This window comes from Anolis sagrei, chromosome X (genome assembly GCF_037176765.1).
Source record: "Anolis sagrei isolate rAnoSag1 chromosome X, rAnoSag1.mat, whole genome shotgun sequence".
NCBI lineage: Eukaryota > Metazoa > Chordata > Lepidosauria > Squamata > Dactyloidae > Anolis > Anolis sagrei.
Window position 1 is genome coordinate 30,387,503 of NC_090034.1, and position 22,382 is coordinate 30,409,884.

The window sequence follows — 22,382 nt, forward strand, 5'->3', positions numbered from 1 at the left end:
GATTTAACCATAATCACTCTGATTAGTTAATGTCATTTCACAAAATTTCTTCAATTTTGGTGTGTGCTTAGTACAAAACACAAGTCTGTATATGCAATATTAGTAGTAATATTTCCCATCTACAATTCTTGGATTCAAAAACTTGTCTAATTTAACCATAATTATATCTGATTTAACCATAATCATTTAACTATGATAATATTCTTATAGTCCATTTAAAAAAAAACTTTCCCAGATAGCTGCTGAAGATCAAATCTCTCAAACTTCTATTTTTTGAGGTTTATAGTATGTTGATAGGCAGACTCCAAGGGACATTTATTTCCTGCATAATCTTTCCAAGTGTTGTCCTCAACATTCCGGTTTTGTTTCCTGACACCGTCATTGCTTGGCTTCATACCATTTCTGTTGTTGTTCTTTTCCTTTCCCAGCTGCAAACACGAGTTGTGGCCTGCCTCTCAAAATGCTTCGGAAGACCCCGATCTACACCTGTGGGACGTATTTGGTAATGCTGGTCCCACCCCCAGGCGGTTCTGGCAGCTCGGCCACTCGGTCACTCTTTGGCGGGACCAGCGGATTGTCCTCCTTGAAGAGTAGGTTCTTGCCAGCTTTTGTTCTCCTTTTCCCGCCTTCCTTGTTTGCAAACATGGTATTCTGTTCATTTCCTAGCTATATCTGGACCTTGTTTCCAGTTCAGGGTTTAAGGCCATTTCTCTCTCTGCACCTTTTTGAGACCGCGCCTGTCCATGAACATTTCTGTATTCTTTTTGCCACTATTTTGAAAAAAAATTGGCAGAGGTATTTCTTTTGCTAAGCCTTGGTGTGACTAATGAGAGGATTATTTCATCTTAGTTAAAGGAAGGTTTTCCCTTGAGATTAAGTCTAGTCAAGTCCGATTCTGGAGAGTGGTGCTTATCTCCATTTCTAAGCCGAAGAGCCAACTGCATGGAGCACCGTTACCTTCCCGCCAAAGCGATACCTATTGATTTACTCACATTTGCATGTTTTTGAACCGAGGAGCTGGGGCTAACAATGGGAGCTCACCCCGTTCCACAGATTCGAACTGCTGGTCAGTAAGTTCTGCAGCTTAGTGGTTTTAACCTGCTGCACCACTGTGGCCCCATTTTTTAGTCTTAGTGTGGTTTTATTAACACGAGCTGTGTTGGCCATTTGCAGAACTCCTTAAATGTCTACATAATATTGTTGTGCTACCTGTCAGTGTTACTGCATTTGATTGCGCATTTGTTGACATCTTATGCTGTTTTGAGCATTATATTCCTATGGACAAAATAATACAGAAATAAACTTGATGATGAGGAGAGGTGGAGAAAGGGCTTGCCAGTGAGCATTTGGAGCAGTAGAGAGTTGCACCTGAAATAGTAAGGATGAATGGGCCATGGTTAGCACAGCACGTTAAACCGACAGCTACAGAAAATCTTGCTGACCAGAAGCTTGGCAGTTCAAACCATGGGTTGGAGTAAGTTCCCGCCATCAGCCCTAGCTTCTGCTTACCTAGCAGTTCGAAAATAGCAATGTATGTAGATAAATAGGTACTGCTTTGATGGGGGAGGTAAAAAGCGTCCCAGAAAAATATGCCAGCAATTCGATCAGGAAGACATCCATGGACAACAGGCTCCTCGACGTGGAAAAATGGAACAACAGTACCTCCCCATGGCTGAGTTGAGCACAGTCTCCAGATGCCGGAGATGAAAAAGAGGGAAACCTTGCTTCTGTCTATGTCAGTGATTCCCAACCTTTGGTCCTCCAGGTGTTTTGGACTTCAGCTCCCACAGTTCCTAACGGCTGGTAAGCTGGCTGGGATTTCTGGAAGTTGAAGTCCAGCACTCCTGGAGGACCAAAGGTTAGGAACCACTGGTATATGTACTGTCTGTTTCTGTTGTTAATTGTATAATGGCAGTGAATGTTTGCTGTATATGTATTCTGTAATCTGCTCTGAGGCTCCTTGGGGAGATTTATTATTATGGATATGAGAGTGCTCAAGAGCATGTGGGGTACCCTTGAAGATGCTCTATGTGGGGTTGCCCTTGAAGACGGCCCGGAAACTACAGTTGGTCCAAAGGTCTGCAGCCAGACTACTTACGGGAGCTGGTTACAGAGAGCGGTCTACCCCCTGTTTAAACAGCACCACTGGCTTCCAATAAGTTTCCGGTCCCAATTCAAGGTGTAGGTTATTGCCTATAAAGTCCTAAATGGTTTGGAACCTGCTTATCTCCACGATCGCATCTTCCCCTATGAACCAGTGCTTACCCTGAGATCATCTGGGGAGGCACTGCTCTCTCTTCCTCCACCGTCTCAAACATAGTTGGTGGGGACGAGGGAGAGATCCTTCTTGGTGGTGGCTCTTTGGCTCTGGAACTCCCTAGGGAGATCAGACAGGCTCCTTCTTTGTCCTCTTTTTGGAGACAACTAAAAACCTGGATGTTCCGGTGTGCTTTTGATGAAGCAGTCCATCAGGAATTATCCTGTCCCTACTTTAAATTCAGCACTTTATGTCGGCCCTCTTACCATCTACCTCAACACTTTTGATAACAGTATTCCCAGTCTACTTGATTGTTGCACTTTCCTTGCACTCCCTTCAGGATGTCTTGCACTCACTGAGTCTGAACCTCAGCTATGTTCCTTTTCTCAGCCATATTGTGTTGATGTTGTTTACGATTGTGATTGTTTTTATATTTTATCTGATGTTTTTAATTGTTTGTGTTTTATTTGTAACTTTTTGGGCTTGTCCCTTGTAAGCCACCCCGAGTCCCCTTGGGGAGATGGTTGGTGGGATATAAAAATAAAGTTATTATATTATTATTATATTCCTGTTATGGCCTGGTTGACCATGCTTTTTCCTTCGCACCCAAAAGTCTCCAAAGGAGCAGGAATCAAAAGGTGTGCTTTCCAGTTAAGTTCCTAGCTAGCCAGAAGGGTTAAGCTCCAGTTGTGCATAATGCATAGTAAGAATAAGAATTGATGATGATGCAGCATAGCTCTGAGAAATATGTGAGCTACCAAGGAATTAATCGCCGGCTCTTTGTTTCAAGTTCTGGCATCGAGTTTGGTGTACAACATCTCGGATGGACAGTTTGCAAGCCGGGCGGATCTCATCGATGCAGCCGGAAGCTCCCTGGGACGTGGTGCTCTCGTTCCTGGTTTGGGTAAGGAATCAGAGGCGCCTTTCAGATGCTGCCTGCTAAGGCCAGTAATGCTTCAGGGACTCCAGAGTATGCCTTTGTCCAGCCAGAAGTCATTGGGAGACACCCTAGAAGCAACTGCCCAAAGGAAGAGCAGGACGATAAAGTTGAGAACATTGTACGCATTTAGCTGAAGTCTATTAGCTGCAGGAATTCTAACCATTACCTCAACTATTGGGCTGGACTGTTTATACTGCAGAAGAGAAGGTTCAGAGGAGACATGAGAGCCATGTTTAAATATCTGACAGGATGTCACATTGAAGAAGAGGGAGCAGGCTTGTTTCCTCAAGACTAGGACTCAGTGAAGCAATGGGTTCAAATCAGAGGAAAGAAGATTCCACTTGAACATTAGGAAGAACTTCCCGACCATAAGGAGAGCTATTCAACAGTGGAACTCTGCCTCAGGGTCCCATGGAGGCTCCTACTTTGGAGGCTTTTTGAACACAGGCTGCTGGCCATCTATCGGGGGTACTTTGATGGTGCTTTTCCTGCCTGGAAGATGAGGGTTGGAGTGGATGGCCTTTGGGGATCTCTTCCAACTCTAGGAACCTTATTACACTGGGATATAATCCATTTATATCAGTATGCATCCCATATTTCTTTAGGAGTGGATTCATACTGTATTGAGACAGGATGCATACCCATCACACCTGTTTAATATGATTCTTATGATTTGAAAATACTCATCACAAGTCTGGCTCCTCCCAATCAATTCAAAACAACCCTCTACATCACTCTATGACCTTTTAAAAAGTTTTTTCCCCCTAAGATTGCGCAGAAGTCCCGAATGGCAGCCACTTCCATCATGAAAAATCTGTGGTCATGAGACTGCCCATGGATGATAAGTAGTATCGTTGCTGATGGGATGCATACAGATTTTCCTATTTACACAAAAGCAGCACTTCAGCACTGGAAGAATCCGTAGAAATTCAAAAAACACAATTAGAATGCAAATAATCAGTTTCTGTGATGCTTTGCAGATGGATTCCAACGGAATACCAATGGGACGGGGCCAATGTCATGTGATGGGGACCTATTTGAAATCATTCTCAAACAGTCCCAGAAATGGAGTATTTCCTAATGCAACAAGGTCCTAGGATTCTGTGATTCTATAGGCCGTCACAGAAGGTATAAAAGCATTCCAACTTCTCAGTACTACAGATGAACAACAGTTTTGGGAACAAGCAGTAGATGCAAAGCAGTGCAGAGATAGGAGGTGGCAGCACTATGTCAATGTGAGCAGGAGGGATCTTTGTGGTCTCAACTGCTGCACTCAGCTCTGGATTGGTGTGTATAGAACAGGCAGAGGGGGTTGTGACCAACCTCAATGCATTTGTGAATTTTGGTAGACATCTCCCTCTTTTGCATTGTAGATCCCTTTTGATCAGAGCCCTTTCTTCTTCTTACTCAGGTGCGTGCTACGACGCAATGAACAATATGATCTGGACCTGCTCAAATGACTATATTGACCAGTGGTGCAATCCTGGCAACCAGGCTTTCCATTATGTCTGCCAAAGACTAGGCGTCAGCCATATCATTATGGAGCCAAAAGGTGAGTGTTGGCTTAGATAAGAGTATATCAACCTGGGGGTCGGGATCTCTGGGGAGGGGTTGCGAAGGGGTGTCAGAGGGGTCGCCAAAGACCATCAGAAAACACAATATTTTATGTTGGTCATGGGGGTTCTATTTGGGAAGTTTGGCCCAATTCTATCATTGGTGGGGTTCAGAATGCTCTTTGATTGTAGGTGAACTATAAATCCCAGCAACTACAACTCCCAAATGTCAAGGTCTGTTTTCCCCAAACTGCACCAGCATTCAACATTTTGGCAGATTGAGTATTTATGCCAAGTTTGGTTCAGATCCATCATTGTTTGAGTCCCCAATGCTCTGTGAATGTAGGTAAACTACAACTCCAAAAGTTAAGGTCCATGCCCACCAAATTCTTCCAGTATTTTCTGTTGGTCATGGGAATTCTGTGTGCCAAGTTTGGTTTAATTCCATTGTTGGTGGAGTTCAGAATGCTCTTTGATGGTATGTTAACTATAAATCCCTTCAACCACAATTCCCAAATGACAAAATCAATCCCCACCTCCCAACCCCACCAGTATTCAAATTTTGACATATCTGGTATTTGTGCCAAATTTTGTCCAGTGAATGAAAATACATCCTGCATATCAGATATTTACATTACAATTCATAATAGTAGCAAAATTACAGTTATGAAGTAACAATGACAATAATTTTATGGTTGGGGATAACCACAACATGAGGAACTGTATTAAGGGGTTGCGGCATTAGGAAGATTGAGAACCACTGGCCTAGATGGAAGAGTATTGGCTTAGATGGAGGAGTGTGGCCTTGAAGCCACACTCCACCTTCCCAAGGAACCAGAAGAAGAGACCATTGGGCAATTTAAAAAGGCCAAAGCGTTTGAAAAAGCAAATCAGCAACAACCATTTTCGCAGATCAGAAGCTTCTTGAACCTAGCAGTAGAGCAAATGAGCTTCATCAACATCAGGAGCAGAGTCAAGCCTTAAGAGTTACAAATGTTATTGCAAGAACTACATTTCTATATAAGAAAGTTTGGACCTAGCTATCTAACTATATCTCTCTCTGGAGACACCTTGCTTTCTCCATGCTCAAAAAGAAGAAAATGGAGGACTCAGTGGCTTGTGCGGAAACTTGGAATCAAAAGAGGCATGTCTCTGAGAAGGATCAACCTAACAAACAGAGGCCACATTCAACACTGCAACATAAAATCCAGATTATTTACTTTGAACTGGATTATGTGGCAGTGTAGACTCATATAATCCAGTTCAAAGCAGATCATATGAATGATCTGCTTTGATAATCTGGATTATATGGCAGTGTAGAAGGGACCAGAGAAATTGGAGGAGAAAAGAAAGAAAGAGGCAGACACAGAAGGCAATGTGGGATGGGCTTAACTCACCTGCCTACCTATTTCCTCGATGAGGACTATCAACTTGTGCAGGATGTGGTTGAGTTCCATGAGGAACTGTCCTTTTCCTGTGGGGAGGTTGACATTCTGGGGTTTTACTGGGAAGACCTTTGCGTACAAAAGGTCTCTGCTGGTAATTGGGGAAATCCTGCATCATTCCTTGCAACATCCCTTCCTCTTCCAGGAGATGCCACGACCACAAATGAGGTGATCAACCAATTACTGCACCATGTTGGTGCAATGTGTATCCATCAGCTCAACCTACTGGCCGCAAGCAACAACCTTCCCCTCACCAATTTCCTGGGCAAGCAGCACCCCATCGAGGCTCATCATCTCAGCAGCATCTGCGACATTATGGAGAAAGCCATGGTCAATGGAGACACCTGCATTATCCATTGCATCCTAGTGGTCTTCCAGGTGCGTACAAGAGGGAAAAGTTAGGTTGGAGGGGTACCATGCCATTTCAGATGGAAGAGCTGATGGTAAGAGCTGTTTGGCAGTGAAACTCACTGCCTTGGATCAGGGTGGAGTCTCCTTCTCTCGAGGTTTTTAAGCAGAGGCTGGATGGCCATCTGTCGGGAGGGTTTGGTTTGTATTTTCCTGCATGGCAGAATGGGATTGGACACAATGGCCGTTGGGGTCTCTTCCAACTGTATGACTCAATAATAACTATTATTATTATTAATAATAGTAAAAATAATAATGATCATGGTGATGATAGAGTCTTCTTCTCTGGAATTTTTTAAACAAGAGCTGGAGGGCAATGTGTCGTGAGGGCTGGGATGGTTCTTTATGGTAGAAGCAGGTTGACTGAATGGCTTTTGGACGTCTTTTCCAGATCAAGGAGTCTATAATTCTATGACCCTTAGCAAGTGATGGAAAAATAATGTGACTGGATTATTTGTTTATCGTGTCAGAAGCAAATTGAGAATACAGTTATAATGTATAAAAAGCCCACAAAGTTAAAAAATTGGCATTATGCTCAGTTTCTTTTGACCAGAAGCTGGCCACTTGAAGTGCCTCAGGTATCACTGTGAGAAGGTCCTCCATTGTGCATGTGGCAGGGCCCAGGTTGCATTGTAGTAAGTGGTCTGTGGTTTGCTCTTCTTCGCACTTGCATGTTGTGGACTCCACTTTGTAACTCTATTTCCTAAGATTGGCTCTGCATCTCATGGTGTCAGAGCGCAGTCTGCTCAGAGCGTTCCAAGTCACCCCATATTCTGTGGGCACAAGAGGGAGTCTCCCATCCAGTCTCAGCCACTGATTGAGGTTTTGGGTTTTAGCCTGCCACTTTTGGACTCTTTCTTGCTAAGGTGTTCTACTTCGTACTGTCTGTGAAATGCGCACATATGGGTTTATCCCCACGCATGCGCAGCAATAAACCCATATGTGCGCATTTCACAGACAGTATACTCGAAGAAACATGTTTACAGGTAAGCAACCTATGTTTCCTGCGAGTATCTCTGTACATCTTAGAAAGCTATTTTCTTGATTTAAGGCATTGGCTTGCTGGCTGATATCCAAGCAGAGGATGGGCCAGAGATGTCCATGCCTTGGTCCTTTCATTATTGGCTGCTACTTCCCGACAGATGTCAGGTGGTGCAATACCAGCTAAACAGTATAATTTATCCAACAGCGTAGGGCATAGGCATCCTGTGATAGTGTGGCATATCTCATTAAGAGCTACATCCACTGTTTTAATGTGGTGAGATGTATTCCACACTAGGTATGCGTATTCAGCAACAGAGTAGCAAAGCACAAGGGCAGATGACTTCACCATGTCTAGTTGTGATCCCCAGGTTGTGCCAGTCAGCTTTCGTATGATATTATTTCTAGCACCCACTTTCTGCTTGATATTCAAGTATTGCTTCTTGTAAGTCAGAGCATGGTCCAGTGTGACTCCCACATATTTTGGTGTACTGCAATCCTCCAGTGGGATTCCTTCCCAGGGAATCCTCAGAGCGCAAAATACTTGTCTGTTCTTAAGATGAAAAGCACACGTTTTAGATGGATTAGAAACCAGCTGGTTTTCCTGTAATAGGCAGTAAGGGCACCTAAAGCTTTGGAGAGCTTCTGTTCAACCATTTCAAAGCTCCCTGCTTGAGCGGTGATGACAGGATCGTCAGCATAGATGAAACTCTCTTTCCCTTCTAGCAGTGGCTGATCATTTGTGTAAATGTTGAACATTGATGGAGCAAGCGTGCTCCTTGAGGCAGAGGCTGCTCTTCTGTCTTCGCCATGTGACTGGATGACCCCTCTTAACTCTGTGAATAAAGTGGAAGCTGATTAGTACTGATTTATGATATAGGATGTGTTGACATTGTAACACTATGTAACATGATTTTTATTCCTGGGTTATAAATGTCATTTCCTAATTGGTATTATCATAAAAACATGGGGAAAGTTTAATAAACTGGAAAAACTTTGTTTTTGCAGGACCTCCCATAGCACATTTTGCTCACGTTAACATAGTTTGCAGCATTCACAAAAACAAAAGTTTTTGGAGTAGAAAATCTACTTTCAAAGTCAGGACCCCACAATTGAACAGGAAATAACACTGTCATACCAGAAACAGATTTTTTTTCAAATTTTGTTCTATAGTGTAATGTATGGATTATTTACTGTTCACTCATAGATCTGTTTATTGAGCAATTAATTTTTAAAAAAAATTTTTTTTTTTAAATTGCGCAAAAGTCAAGCTTGCCCCGCTTTTGGAGGCCTTGTGAGATCCATATTTTTGGCTTGGCCTTTGCAGCTCAGGGCAAAGGAAGGAAAAGCAGGAGGATGTTTCTATTGAACTCTCTCTCTTGGGACTGGTTTCCTTCTTTGCTTCTCACCTTGAGCTGCTAGACTCCTCCAGACTGTCGCAAGGCTTAGGCTTTGAATCATTGTGGGAGGCTTCTTTTGAAGAGATCTTTCAGTGTTTCTCTCTCCTCCAACCTACCCCAATGCTTGTCCTTGCAGGTGGTTTTCAAATTCTTCTTTAGCCCTCAAACTGAAAAGCATCGGGATATTGTGAGACGCTCGGGCCTCTTGCTGTGGCAGCTGTTAATGGCCCCCATGGACCAGATCAGCCCCGAAATCCAGAAGGAAGTCTGTCTGGCCATCAGGTGCGTTGTTGTTGTTGTTGTTGTTGTTGTATCTATTTATACCTCGCTTTATGTCTCCTGAAGGAGACTCACAGAGGCTATGCATCTATTACTAGTATTATAATTTATTGGGTTGCTGTGAGTGTTCCGGGCAGTCTGGCCATGTTCCATAAGCATTCTCTCCTGACGTTTTGCCCACATCTATGACAGGCATCCCCAGAGGTTGTGAGGTCTGTTGGAAACTAGGCAAGTGGGGATTATATATCTGTGGAATGTCTATTCAACTATTAGTTAATCACTTTTTGCTGGAATCTAATGCATGGTCAGATCACTGCATCTACCATGGATTCTAATTTGGTTGAACAGAGCGGAGCAGAATAGCACCATGGTCTCTTCATAAAAATAACATCTTCCTTTTTAAGCAAAAGCTTACATTGCCATAAATCTGCCAGTCTTTCAGATACAAAAAGACTCTTCTTGATTAAATGTGGGTTTTTTTCCTTTGTTCTCCTTTTCAGTTCTGGTCTGAATATCCTGTATCCCGGAGAAGTTGAAATCAATAACTTGTTGAAACTGGTCTTAACAGAAGGTAAGCATTTTTGGAGAGTCTGAGATGACACTGCCTTTATCGATAGAAATGTTTGTGATTCATAAAGCTAACTATACACATAATAAAAGTGAAAATGTGTGTGTGTGTGTGTGACTGGGGTGCCCACTTACACAGACAAGCTCCTGCCTCCACAAACATCTATAACTCCCACCACCCAGGAGACACCAATGGCCCTCCCTCCAATGACATTGCAGGTTATAGTGGGTGCCATGAACATGTACAAGACCTCTTCCAATGTCCTCCACAAACACCATACTGTCCACCACCCAAGTGAAGGCTTTCATACGGGCACAATTCCTTCGTAGATTTTGGGTGTTTCCTCCACCGCAGGCATCCCAGTGTTTCTGACTCTCTCTACTGGTGTGGAATTTGCATAACCCCGCCCACTGCCTCTTCCTTAACCCTTTCCTATTCTTTTCTATGCCACACAGCAAACAGAGGAACCGATTAGCAACTGAACATACTAGAGAGGTTTGGGGAGAATTCACCATGATTTATAGGACTTGTAGGTACTCGAATGTATAGTTCACCTACAATCGAAGAGCACTCTGAACTCGACCAATGATGGATCTGGAACTAACTTGGCACACAGAATCCCCATGACCAACAAAAAATACTGGACGTCTTTGAAGGGATTTATAGGAGTTGTAGTTCACTTACATCCAGAGCGCATTATGAACCCAAACAATGATGGAGCTTGACTAAACTTGGCATGCATACCCTATATGCCCAAATTTGAATACTGATGGGTTGTGAGGGAAATTGGCCTGGACATTTTTGAGGTGTAGGCACTGGGATTTATAGTTCACCTGTAATCAAGGAGCACTCTGAATTCCACCAAAGATGGAATTGGATTAAACTTGGCACACAGAGCCCCATGACCAGCAAAACATACTGGAGGTCTTTGGGGGAAATTCACCTTGATTTGGGGGAGTTGTAGTTCACCTATATGCAGAGAGAACAGTGAAACCAAACACTGATGGATCTGAACCAAACTAGGCACACATACCTGATATGCCGAAATTTGATATACTGGAGGAGTTTGGGGAAAACTGACCTTCCTTCCTGGGAGTTGGAATTCACCCTCAACCAGAGAAATGGTGACTCTGCCGATGATAGACCTGGACCAAACTCAGCACATAAAACCCCCATGACTAACTCAACCTGCTGGTTGCTTTAGGGGAGTGACTCGCCATAGTGAGAGTTGTAGTTTACCCTGTAGCCAGAGAGCACACTGAACCACACGGAGGATATATCTAGAGCAGACTTGCCCAACATAACAAACTTTTAGTACTGGTGGAGGTTGTTGATGTTAACCTGGCATGATGTGAGTTGTAGTTCACCCAAAACCTTATGCATTTCGTTCCATTAAAAATTTGACTTTTTCAAATAAACTGGACAACACTGGGGACCCAACCTAGTTGATACAATAAAACCATCAGACATCTATTGCCATGTCCTCTCAGCAGCTTCTCCTTTGTCCTTTGCACGATCCCTTTGTAGGAGAGAGGAATAGTGGTCTGGCCCAACTCCGGGACGTGATCATGACTAACCTGGCAGAGCAGCTCCAGAACAACAGATTTGGCAGCGAAGATGATGAGCATTACCGGTAAAGAGAACACATTTCATTATATTTGGAGACATAATTAGCATGTTCTAAAAGTTTTTTGTGGGGAGACTTATTGATAAGATTGGTTTGTACGTACTTATGAAAAGCCTCAGTTAAGTCCTGTGATCAATGCCTTTCTTATAGAAACACAGGATAAAATAGACTACAGTTCCTAGGTCAGAGAGACAGCTAAAAAATCCAATAGATCAGACCTATGCAACCAGGCAGTAGTAAGGGGCCACATTTAAATAGGTTAAGCATCGTGCTTGTTCAGGTCTGAAATAGATCATCAATTTAAACTGCATCAGGCTTATAGACATGGGAGCAGATGCACTCTTTGGGCCACAAAGTGCTCTGGGAAGCTCTGCTTTGGGTGGCTTGCTCCTTTCTTCGACTCTGAGCCACCTAAAGTGCTGCTTTTAACCGTTAAAGTCCTGTGCGGTCCCGACCCAGATTACCTGTCCGAATGTATCTCTCTTTACGAACCATCACGAAGTTTAAGATCAGTTGGAGAGGTCCTGCTCTCAATCCCATCACAATCGCAAACACGACTGGTGGAAACGAGAGACAGGACCTTCTCTGTGGAGGCCCCTCGGTTGTGGAACTCCCTTCCCAGTGACATCAGACTGGTCTCCTCCCTTCTGTCCTTTAGAAAGAAACTAAAGACCTGGTTATGGGACCGAGCATTTGAACAGTAATAGCAGCAAATGGGATAAGATGCAATATGATATGTATGACAATGGACTGTCCCAGACAATGATTTTTAAAGTGGTGTGATTTTAATAAAATGTTTTTAATGTACTGTATTTTAATGACCTGTTTTAAATGTGTCTATGACTGTGGTTAGCACTTGAATGAGTGCTTATTGTGAAGCTGCCCTGAGTCCTATTTATTTTATGTACGAAATACATAAAATAAATAAATAAAGTGATGTCAAGGAACAGACGAGAGCCAGTGTTGTGCGAGCCGCTGCTGCTTGACGTGTGGAATACTGAGTGCAGTTTACACATGCATGTTCTTGGCGTGCCCTGGGAAGCCCTCACCATTTCCCCATGTTTTTCCTCCATTTTAAAGATTAAACGATGAACTTTTGCACTACATTCTCAAGATTGTTGTTCGCGAGTCTTGTATCTTAATCACCAAGTGCCAAACGGTATCCAGAGATGAATTTCAGAGGCTCCTCTCGACTGTGCCTGTGAGTAATGCTGCCCGGCTGCGGGCTCTTCTTTGGGGGGTGCTGTCATGAGAGGGGTGGAGTGGCCATCTCTGCAAGACCAAGTAGGGCTAGGCTGGGAGCATTGCAGCCCAAGAATGAATGTTGAGATGCCAGATGGAGCCTCCAGTGGCACAATGGGTTAAACCCTTGTGCCAGTAGGACTGCTGACCGAAAGGTTGGCAGTTCGAATCTGGACGAGCGGGGTGAGCTCCTGTCTTTCAGCTCCTGCTTCCCGTGTGGGGACATGAGAGAAGCCTCCCACAGGATGGTAACACATCTGGGCATCCCCTGGGCACTGTCCTTGCAGACGGCCAATTCTCTCACACCAGGAGTGACTTACAGTTTCTCAAGTCACTCCTGACATAAAAAAAGTATTCCCATCCGCCACGAATCCAGTGGTCAGCCGAGGCTGATGTTTTCACATGACTTTGATTTTATTTCACCCTGTATTTTATTGTCGTTAAGCTGCCTCTGTAGAAGAGTGGGGTGGGAACTCAAAATGGGACATGAATGGAACCATTTTCTTGTATAATATCTATTCTTGTGTAATATCTATCTTCTCCAAGCCCTTCTCCCAAGGAGCTGCTTACATCCCACCCTTTTCCCTTTGCAGCAGCCTCCAGAGGTATGTTAGGCTGTCAGTGGGCAAACAGCCCTAGATCAAACTAGTTTGGGTTTATTTTGAAATGAAAGGGAGATTTCTCCTTTAGTCCCATTATGCTTTCCCAACACACAGTACTGGCTGAAATGGCATTAAAGAGGATATCTCGTTTCATTCCCCTAGCTAGACTCCTTTCCTGGCTGTACTTTGCCAATTTGTAAACCAGCCTTTTAAAGGCAGGTAAAGAAACAGTCTAGACAATGTATTGTCGAAGGCTTTCATGGCTGGAATCACTAGGTTCTTGTGGGTTTTTTTGGGCTATAGGGCCACGTTCTAGAGGCATTTCTCCTGACGTTTCGCCTGCATCTATGGCAAGCATCCTCAGAGGTAGTGAGGTCTGTTGGAATTAGGACAATGGGTTTATATATCTGTGGAATGGCTGGGGTGGGGCAAAGAGCTCTTCTCTGCTAGAGCTGGGTGTGAATGTTTCAACTGACCACCTTCATTAGCATTTGAAGGCCTGGCTGAGCCTGGGAAAATCCCCTGTTGAGAGGTGTTAAGATGTGCTTGGTGGTTTCCTCTCTGCTGTTTTGCTGTTGTAATTTTAGAGTTTTTTAATACTGGTAGCCAGATTTTGTTCATTTTCATGGTCTCTTCCTTTCTGTTGAAATTGTCCACATGCTTGTGGATTTCAATGGCTTCTCTGTGTAGTCTGACATGGTGGTTGTTGGTGTGGTCCAGCATTTCTGTGTTCTCAAATAATATGCTGTATCCAGGCTGGTTCATCAGGTGCTCTGCTATGGCTGACTTCTCTGGTTGAAGTAGTCTGCAGTGCCTTTCATGTTCCTTGATTCGTGTTTGGGCAATGCTGCGTTTGGTGGTCCCTATGTAGACTTGTCCACAGCTGCATGGTATACGGTAGACTCCTGCAGAGGTGAGAGGATCCCTCTTGTCCTTTGTTGAACGTAGCATTTGTTGGATTTTCTTGGTGAGTTTGTAGATTGTTTGTATGTTGTGTTTCCTCATCAGCTTCCCTATGCGGTCAGTGGTTCCCTTGATGTATGGCAGGGACACTTTTCCTCTGGGTGGATCTTCATCTTTACTCTCGTGGGTTGTTCTTGGTCTTGCAGCTCTTCTGATGTCTGAGGTGGAGTATCCATTGGCCTGGAGAGCCCAGTTGAGGGCTCTCCAGGCCAATGGATACCAGGCCAACAAATGCTACGTTCAGCAAAGGACAAGAGGGATCCTCTCACCTCTGCAGTAGTCTACCGTATACCATGCAGCTGTGGACAAGTCTACATAGGGACCACCAAACGCAGCATTGCCCAAACACGAATCAAGGAACATGAAAGGCACTGCAGAGTACTTCAACCAGAGAAGTCAGCCATAGCAGAGCACCTGATGAACCAGCCTGGACACAGCATATTATTTGAGAACACAGAAATGCTGGACCACACCAACAACCACCATGTCAGACTACACAGAGAAGCCATTGAAATCCACAAGCATGTGGACAATTTCAACAGAAAGGAAGAGACCATGAAAATGAACAAAATCTGGCTACCAGTATTAAAAAACTCTAAAATTACAACAGCAAAACAGCAGAGAGGAAACAACCAGGCACAGCTTAACACCTCTCAACAAAAGATTTTCCCAGGCTCAGCCAGGCCTTCAAATGCTAATGAAGGTGGTCAGTTGAAACATTCACACCTAGCTCCAGCAGGGAAGAGCTCCTTGCCCCACCCCAGCCATTCCACAGATATATAAACCCATTGTCCTAATTCCAACAGACCTCACTACCTCTGAGGATGCTTGCCATAGATGCAGGCGAAACGTCAGGAGAAATGCGTCTAGAACATGGCCCTATAGCCTGAAAAAACCCAAAAGAACCTAGTCTAGACAATATCCAACAACATTCAGCACCTCTTCCCCATTTTAGCTTGTCTTCCCTTCCATCCTTCTGTCTCAGTCCAGGAAGAGAATATGTAGCGTTTCTCCCCATCCCGTTGGTTCTCTTCCTCCGCCTTTCCAAAACAGCACATCGCTTTTTCTGCCCCGATTTTATCCTTGCCATGTGGAGAGGATCATGCCAATGCTGCTCGTTTGTCTTGAAGGCTGCCTCCTCCTGCCTGCGGTACCTGATGGCTGTACAGAACCATCTTCTGAGTAATACCATTTTGATTAAGCCTGACGAAAACGATGACAGTGACAGCTCCTTGCAGGGAGAGACATTGAAGGTACAGGTAAACACCAAGATTGAATTCCACTGCCTCTTTCGACAGCTCTTGCTCTCTTCCGGCCCCCGTACCTCTGCAGTTCCGCCGATGAGTATAGCCTTTCTGTGCCGTCTTGTCGCCTTTCATTGTCTCCGTGTAATTTGGGGATCGAAATCGTCAGCTCCCTTTTGCACGGCAGCCTCCATTCTTCAGGGTGGGGTGTCCCTCCTCTGGTAGCCCAGGATCCTTTATGCTTTGCAAGCTTTCTATGGACTTTCTTCTGGGTGCTGTTCATACAGTGCAGCAAAAACCACTTGGTTTTACTGTCACTGACCCTGACAAGTTACAAGACTATAAACACCTGGATCCTATAAGTTCCTCATTCATTCTATCAATTAATTTTAATGAACCATTTTGGATGAGGTTCCTGCCCTAGGTGACCATCCTTGTAGCCCAGAACTGTCACTTTAACTGAGCCACTGAGTCTTTCAAAAAGAGGAAGTCATCTCTTTTCATTATACACAGGTAGGTCAAAAAGTTTTGCCTCCTGTGTCATAAAAACGTTATGAATGGACCTGTAACGCCAGAAGTAGCTACAGATCATAGCCTGAACTCTCCTCTACGTAAAACTACCCTTCAACATAGTCACCATCAATTTGGACACATTTGTGCCATCATTTAACCCAGGCAGCAAAACCATTTTGGAAAAATTCAGTTTTTTGCTTCATGACCCATGATTTCAAAGTTGTTTTAACGTCATTCAAGTCATTGAATCTGAAACCACGTAGGTTGTCTTTCAGAGGTCCAAACAGGTCAAAGTCAGAAGGGGCCAAATCATAAATATTCTTCAAACAATGATGGATTTCCTTAGGTGCACAACCTTCTTTGGCCAGAAATTCAATGAAGAGTCTTTCTTTTAGCTTCAGATTCATGGTTCTAATCAGTCAATCCGAACAAGAAAAGACTATATCAGTAGAGTAAGGTTACCTATATTATCATGCATCGATAGTCCAGTAGCTGTAAAAGAAATAAAAGTTACAGCTATGGAGGCATTACTTTTTGACTCACCCTCATACTAGTTGCACCACTCAGGTTGACAGCAAAGCTCTGGCTTTGTAAGAGTTTGGAGAACATGAGTGAACTCTCCCCTCCATCTATTAGTCACTAACATAATATGACAAAATGCTTATCTTTCCATTGCTGTCCTTTGAGCCCTTTGTTAGCGTATTTGTAGACCTGCCCTCTACGGGGCCCTCAGGTGCGTCGGTGAATGTATGATGCTTAGTGCCTCCATGCCGTCTCTCATCTTTGCCAACACCTTTGGTTTTGTTGTTGTTTTTTCCCTCAGTTTCTCTCTGCAGCTGCTTCCACCCTCTCCTCCTTTCTAGGATTGTTGGGCTCTTTGTCTGGCCCCCAGGCAGGGTTGGAGTCACCATCCTGACACGTATGCTACCGAGCCTGGGCCCAGGGTCCTTGCTGTGCTCTTGGCTAACTGGAGTTTCCCAAATGGGAAAAAGTGGGTGTGATCTTCCCTGCTTGGCTTAAAAAACACTGCAGCTACGCAAGAGAATGGCCATTCCTATAAGCAGATAAATATCAAGCAATACCGCTCCCCAGTCCAGTAGACTTGAGTAAAAGAGTTTACCATCTGAGCAACAGGGGTGGGCAAGAATGTGTCTCTGTGTGCACATTTTTGTGCCCCCTTTAGCTTGTTTACCCAATTGATCCATTGTACAGTCCTGCAAAAAGAAGCACTGGATTAAATCTGCCGTATTTAGGTAAGAGCAATAGTTTCTGGAGGAAAATCCTGCACTTCCTTGTTCTGCACTTCTTGAAAGAAAGAGGCCTTTCAAATGGAGCCCCATCTCCTTGCAGGAACTTCATATTAAGTGAAATTGTTCATTTCCTTCTAGGTATCTAGAGCAGGCATGGGCAAACTTTGGCCCTCTGGGTGTTTTGGACTTCAACTCCCACAATTCCTAACAGCCTCAGGCTCCTTCCTTTTCACTTAAGCGGCTGAGGGGGAAAAGGAAGGTGCCTGAGGCTGTTGGGGATTGTGGGAGTTGAAGTCCAAAACACCTGGAGGGCCAAAGTTTGCCCATGCCTGATCTAGGGGCACCTTTAATTAACAAAAGTAGATAATACGGTATTGCAGAACTGAGCATTTTCAATTCTCAGTATGGATACAGACAACTGACCTCCCTTCTGCTGCCTGACCTTCAAACATGGAGGGAGCGAGGCATTGTTTCCTCTCCCGAACAAGCTGCTGCCTGTCTGTCGTCAGCCTTGGCCTCAACAAGAGCAGCTGGTGTCAGGCTTCATTGTCATGGCCATCACCATTCACTTCAGAAGCTCATGGTGTGTTTTGTTTGTTTGTGTGTTTCTTTATTTCCTTGACTGGTGGGTTGAAAAAAGTGGGTTGTTTCCTTGGCTGCGTGAATCAAAGTATTGTACTGTTTCTTACTGTATTTTCATTTGCGCTTAGGAGCTCAAGGCTAGTATCTTGGCCCTGGCGACCCAGATCTTGACAGGGTGCGATGAGGTCCTAGATATGCTGCAGCAAGTCACCACTGCGTTGATCCACAGTGAGGTTTCTGACCGGGAGCAGAGGTACGTCTCCTTCCAGCCTCTCATCATCACCATCATCTGCAGCTCTGCTCAGGTCTTACAAGCTCAGGGCCATCATGGCTTCCTTAGTTGATTCTATCCCCCTGCAGTGTAGTCTTCCTCTTGTCATGTTGCTTTTGAAAACTGTATTTATTTAATCCTGCCTCCTCCCAAATGGGACTCAAAGCCACCTTCCATTTCATTACACATTACCATCTGTTCCAATGTGTTCATAGAATCATAGAATAGTAGAGTTGGAATAGACCACATGGGCCATCTAGTCCAACCCCCTGCCATGCAGGAAAAGCACATGGGAAATAAACAGGATGATCTGGAACTCTTAACAAGACAAAAATTTTACGATGTAATAGACATAACTGAGACCTGGTGGGACAAGTTCTATACTTGGAATATAGCAATGGAGAGGTATAACATATTTCGGAGAAATAGACCAAACAGGGGAAGGGGTGGAATAGCATTATATGTCAAAGATATTTACACCTGTTGTGTCATCTCATGATGTGGCTAAGGTACCACAGCTTTCATTTAGTCATCTCAACTTCTAAAGGGAGTCCGGGCATGATTTGCTTTTGTTTCTATTTATGTTTGACAAAGTACCCACAGACCATGTTTCAGATGAGTTGCTTTTCTTATAAATCCCAGCAACCACAACTCCCAAATATCAAGGTCTATTTTTCCCCGAACTGCACCAGTGTTCGCATTTGGGCAAATTGAATATTCGCACCAAGTTTGGTCCAGATCTATCATTGTTTGAGTCCACAGTGCTCTCTGTATGTAGGTGAACTACAACTCCAAAACTCAAGGTCAAACCCTTCCAGAATTTTCTGTTGGTCATGGAAGTTCTGTGTGCCAAGTTTGGTTCAATTCCATCGTTGGTGGAGTTCAGAATGCTCTTTGATTGTAGGTTAACTATAAATCCCAGCAACTACAACTCCCAGTTGACAAAATCAACCCCCCAACCCCACCAGCATTCAAATTTGGGTGTATCTGGTATTTTTGCCAAATTTGGTCCAGTTAATGAAAATACATCCTGCATATGAGATATTTCCATGACAATTCATAACAGTGGCAGAATTACAGTTATGAAGTAGCAACGAAAATAATTTTATGGTTGGGGTCACCACAACATGAGAAACTGTATTATGGGGTCACGACATTAGGAAGGTTGATTAACACTGGACTAGATGGACTAAAGCTGGGTTTGGGGGCTGCCTCTCATTGCAGGTTAAAGGGCCTGGAGCAGGTGACCAAAGCCACCATGCTGGGTCACTTGCTTCCTGTCTTGCTAACTTCCCTGATGCACCCCAACCTCCAGACCTTGACCATGGCGGATGCGCTGATGCCTCAGTTGGTGCAGCTGGTCCTCTACACAAGCCAGGTATGGCACCTCCTTCCCTCCTTTCCCATCCTCCTCCTCTCTCATTTTCTTCTTTTTCCTGCCTGTGTGGCCCTAGTTAGGATGATCTGCAGCCGTATTGGACTTGATGGAGAGCAGCAATAGTCATCTTCCAATAAATAGTAGGTTTGTCATATTATTGACCCAGAAGATGGCCTTAGGTATTGCAAGACATGGTGGTGTCTCTGTCCTCTTCATCCAGGCACCTTGACTTTAAGCTTACAGAGGGACTGTGTTTATCTCGTCCAGTGTGCATTTTGGTTGGAAAGAAAGAAAGATCCAGCAATAAGGTCATTTTCAGGGGAAGTGGATAATTGCCAAACAGGTAGACAGCATTTTGTCTGTATCTTCCCTACAACTTGCAAAAAAAAAAAATACATTAGCGTTCTTTGTCCCCCAAATGAAAGCATTCCAAGTACATCAATTACTCATTGTGTGCTGCTCATGGCGTGTATGACTCACCAATAATGCCTGGGCACTTGAGCTCCAGTGAGCACTTCAAGAACCCCATTACCGGGAAGCAACCTCTTCTCCCAAGCTCCAATAATGCCTGGGCACTTGATATCCGACGAGCACTCCAAGAACCCCATTACCGGCAAGCAACCTCTTCTTCCAAGCTCCATCGAGAAAGCACTCAGGTCATTTTGACTCTTCACAAAAATGTCCCTGAATGGTCTGCCTGTAAGGACCAATCTGTGGCTTGATTCAAAAGCAGGCAGTCCTTCTTCTTCTTTCCAGGCAAATGATCTGGAACTGGGAGGAAAGGGGAATGTTGTGCCCTCCTTGAGGGCAACAGAGAGCCAGAAAGCATTGACAGGGCATCACGACCAGGAAGGAGGTGTCTGCATGTGCCTTCCGATCCACTGGTCATTTCTTTCTCCCAAACTGTGTAGCCACATTTGCACATGGCATTGTTACTAAGACAGCCCCTCTCCTGCTGTGTTGCAGACCGCCTTGCTGCTGAAAACCCAGTCCCCTCTTTTTTCGGAGGCGGGTGCTTCTCCCAGTGGGACCTGTGAGCAGAGAAACAAGCTGTTTCCGGATGAGAGGTGAGAGGCATGTCATTCTCCAGATAACCTTTGACACCCATCATTCAATACTTTCCTACATTGGGAGCCTAGTCTTTCTGTTTGTGCTCATTTGTTGCCCATGACTCAGAGGCAAGGAACTCCATAGGGTCAGCATTATGTTGCACTGTAATTTTACAGAGCAGTTGCTTTGTCGGCTCGGGAAGAAAGCTTCCTTGCAAAGAGCTGAAAGTGATAATCCCCACTGAAAGGTTTTCTCTGTCTCTTTCCTTTAGGAAAAGTAGGAGAGAAATACCTTTTTTAAAACTAGCTTCCAATCATTGCTGATCAAAAGGCATTTCTCTTGCATCTACAAGGGCGGAGGCTAGCCTCGCATATCAAAAAGACCCATGCCCACTCACTAGAGGACATTGTGTACCCCACACTGCAGCCCCCCAGGTCTTCATTGGGCCAAACGGGGCCCTCCAAACTCCCACAGTTACCCACCCTCTTCTAAAATACCGTGAAATACTGTAAAATACTGTGGTTTCACAACTCCAAAGTCTCTTGAATGAAACCTGTTATTTGGATCCATCTCAGTCAGATTTCAGGCCTGACTATGGGACAGAGATGGCATTGATCGGCATGGTGGATGTTCTACAAAGAGAACTGGGCAGGGCGAGTGTGTCCCTGCTGGTTCTCCTGGACCTCTCAGCAGCTTTCGATACCATTGACCATTGTATCCTTCTGGGTCATCCCTCCAGGATGGGGCTTGGGAGCACTGTTTTGCAGTGGCCGGTCCTTCATGGAGGGCCGTACCCAGATGGTGGAGCTGGGGGACTCCTGTTCGATTCCCTGGCTGGTGGCCTGTGTGGTCCCTCAAGGTTCAGTTCTGTTCCCCATGCTGTTTAACATTTACATGAAACCTCTGGGAGAGATCATCCCAAGTTTTGTATGTAGTTCATTGTCAAATTTACACTGATGACACCCAACTCTACTACTCTTTTCCACCAAAAGCCAAGGATCCCGTTCAACCCCTAAACTGGTGTGATGGACTGGATGAGGGCTAACAAGTTGAAGGTAAATCCAGATTACAGAGGTACTCCTGGTCAGTCGGAAGGTGGATCAGGGTGTGGGATTACAGCCTGTGTTGGATGGGGTCGCACTCCCCTTGGACACAGGTTCACAGTCTGGACGTGATCCTGAATTCATCGCTGAACCTGGAACCCCGAGTGTCAGTGGTGGCCAGGAGTGCCTTTGCACAATTAAAACCTGTGCGCCCATACCCTGAGACACTAGATCTGGCCATGGTTTTCTACGCCTTAGTCACATACCGTCTGGACTACTGCAGCGCTCTCTACATGGGACTGCCTTTGAAGATAGTTTGGAAGTTAGTTCAGAGATTGGCAGCCAGGCTACTAACTGAAGCATTGTATTATGAGAGGATGACGCCCATGTTGTGGCAGCTCCACTAGCTACCAATCTGTTTTTATGTAGATATCTATCTGTGTGTGTGGGTTTTCTGTAAACGGTGTGACCCAATTGTTGTAGTTTACGGATGACTAGCACATCTAGAAAAGGTAATATTCCTTCATTTTCTTTTTCCATGGTGAATTGGATGTTTGGGTGGATGCTGTTAAGATGGTCCAGGAATCTGTTTAGTTCTTCTTCTCCATGGCTCCAAATGGTGAAAGTGTAATCCACATATCTGAACCATATAGTGGGCTTTTTTGTTGCTGTTTCCGGGGCCTGTTTTTCAATGTGTTCCATGTAGAAATTAGCTATGACCAGGCTGAGAGGGCTCCCCATAGGTGGTGATGGTGGTTGGTATTATTATTATAGAAATCAATTGTC

General features: G+C 44.5%; 1 protein-coding gene across 10 annotated transcripts in view; it reads left to right on the forward strand.

The window, feature by feature from the left end:
* HECTD4 (HECT domain E3 ubiquitin protein ligase 4) overlaps positions 1-22,382 on the forward strand; it is a 129,600-nt gene that overhangs the window by 38,185 nt on the left and 69,033 nt on the right. For 8 of the 10 annotated variants that reach the window (XM_060786086.2, XM_060786085.2, XM_060786078.2 and 5 more), the window contains exons 9-20: positions 429-590; positions 3,048-3,161; positions 4,609-4,749; positions 6,341-6,573; positions 9,121-9,266; positions 9,764-9,834; positions 11,359-11,464; positions 12,539-12,659; positions 15,396-15,524; positions 17,983-18,107; positions 19,350-19,503; positions 20,470-20,570. In XM_060786086.2, coding sequence (XP_060642069.2) covers positions 429-590; positions 3,048-3,161; positions 4,609-4,749; positions 6,341-6,573; positions 9,121-9,266; positions 9,764-9,834; positions 11,359-11,464; positions 12,539-12,659; positions 15,396-15,524; positions 17,983-18,107; positions 19,350-19,503; positions 20,470-20,570 — 1,603 coding nt within the window. The remainder of the gene's footprint in view (positions 1-428; positions 591-3,047; positions 3,162-4,608; positions 4,750-6,340; positions 6,574-9,120; positions 9,267-9,763; positions 9,835-11,358; positions 11,465-12,538; positions 12,660-15,395; positions 15,525-17,982; positions 18,108-19,349; positions 19,504-20,469; positions 20,571-22,382) is intronic. The other 2 variants (XM_060786079.2, XM_060786084.2) reach the window with 1 other exon arrangement.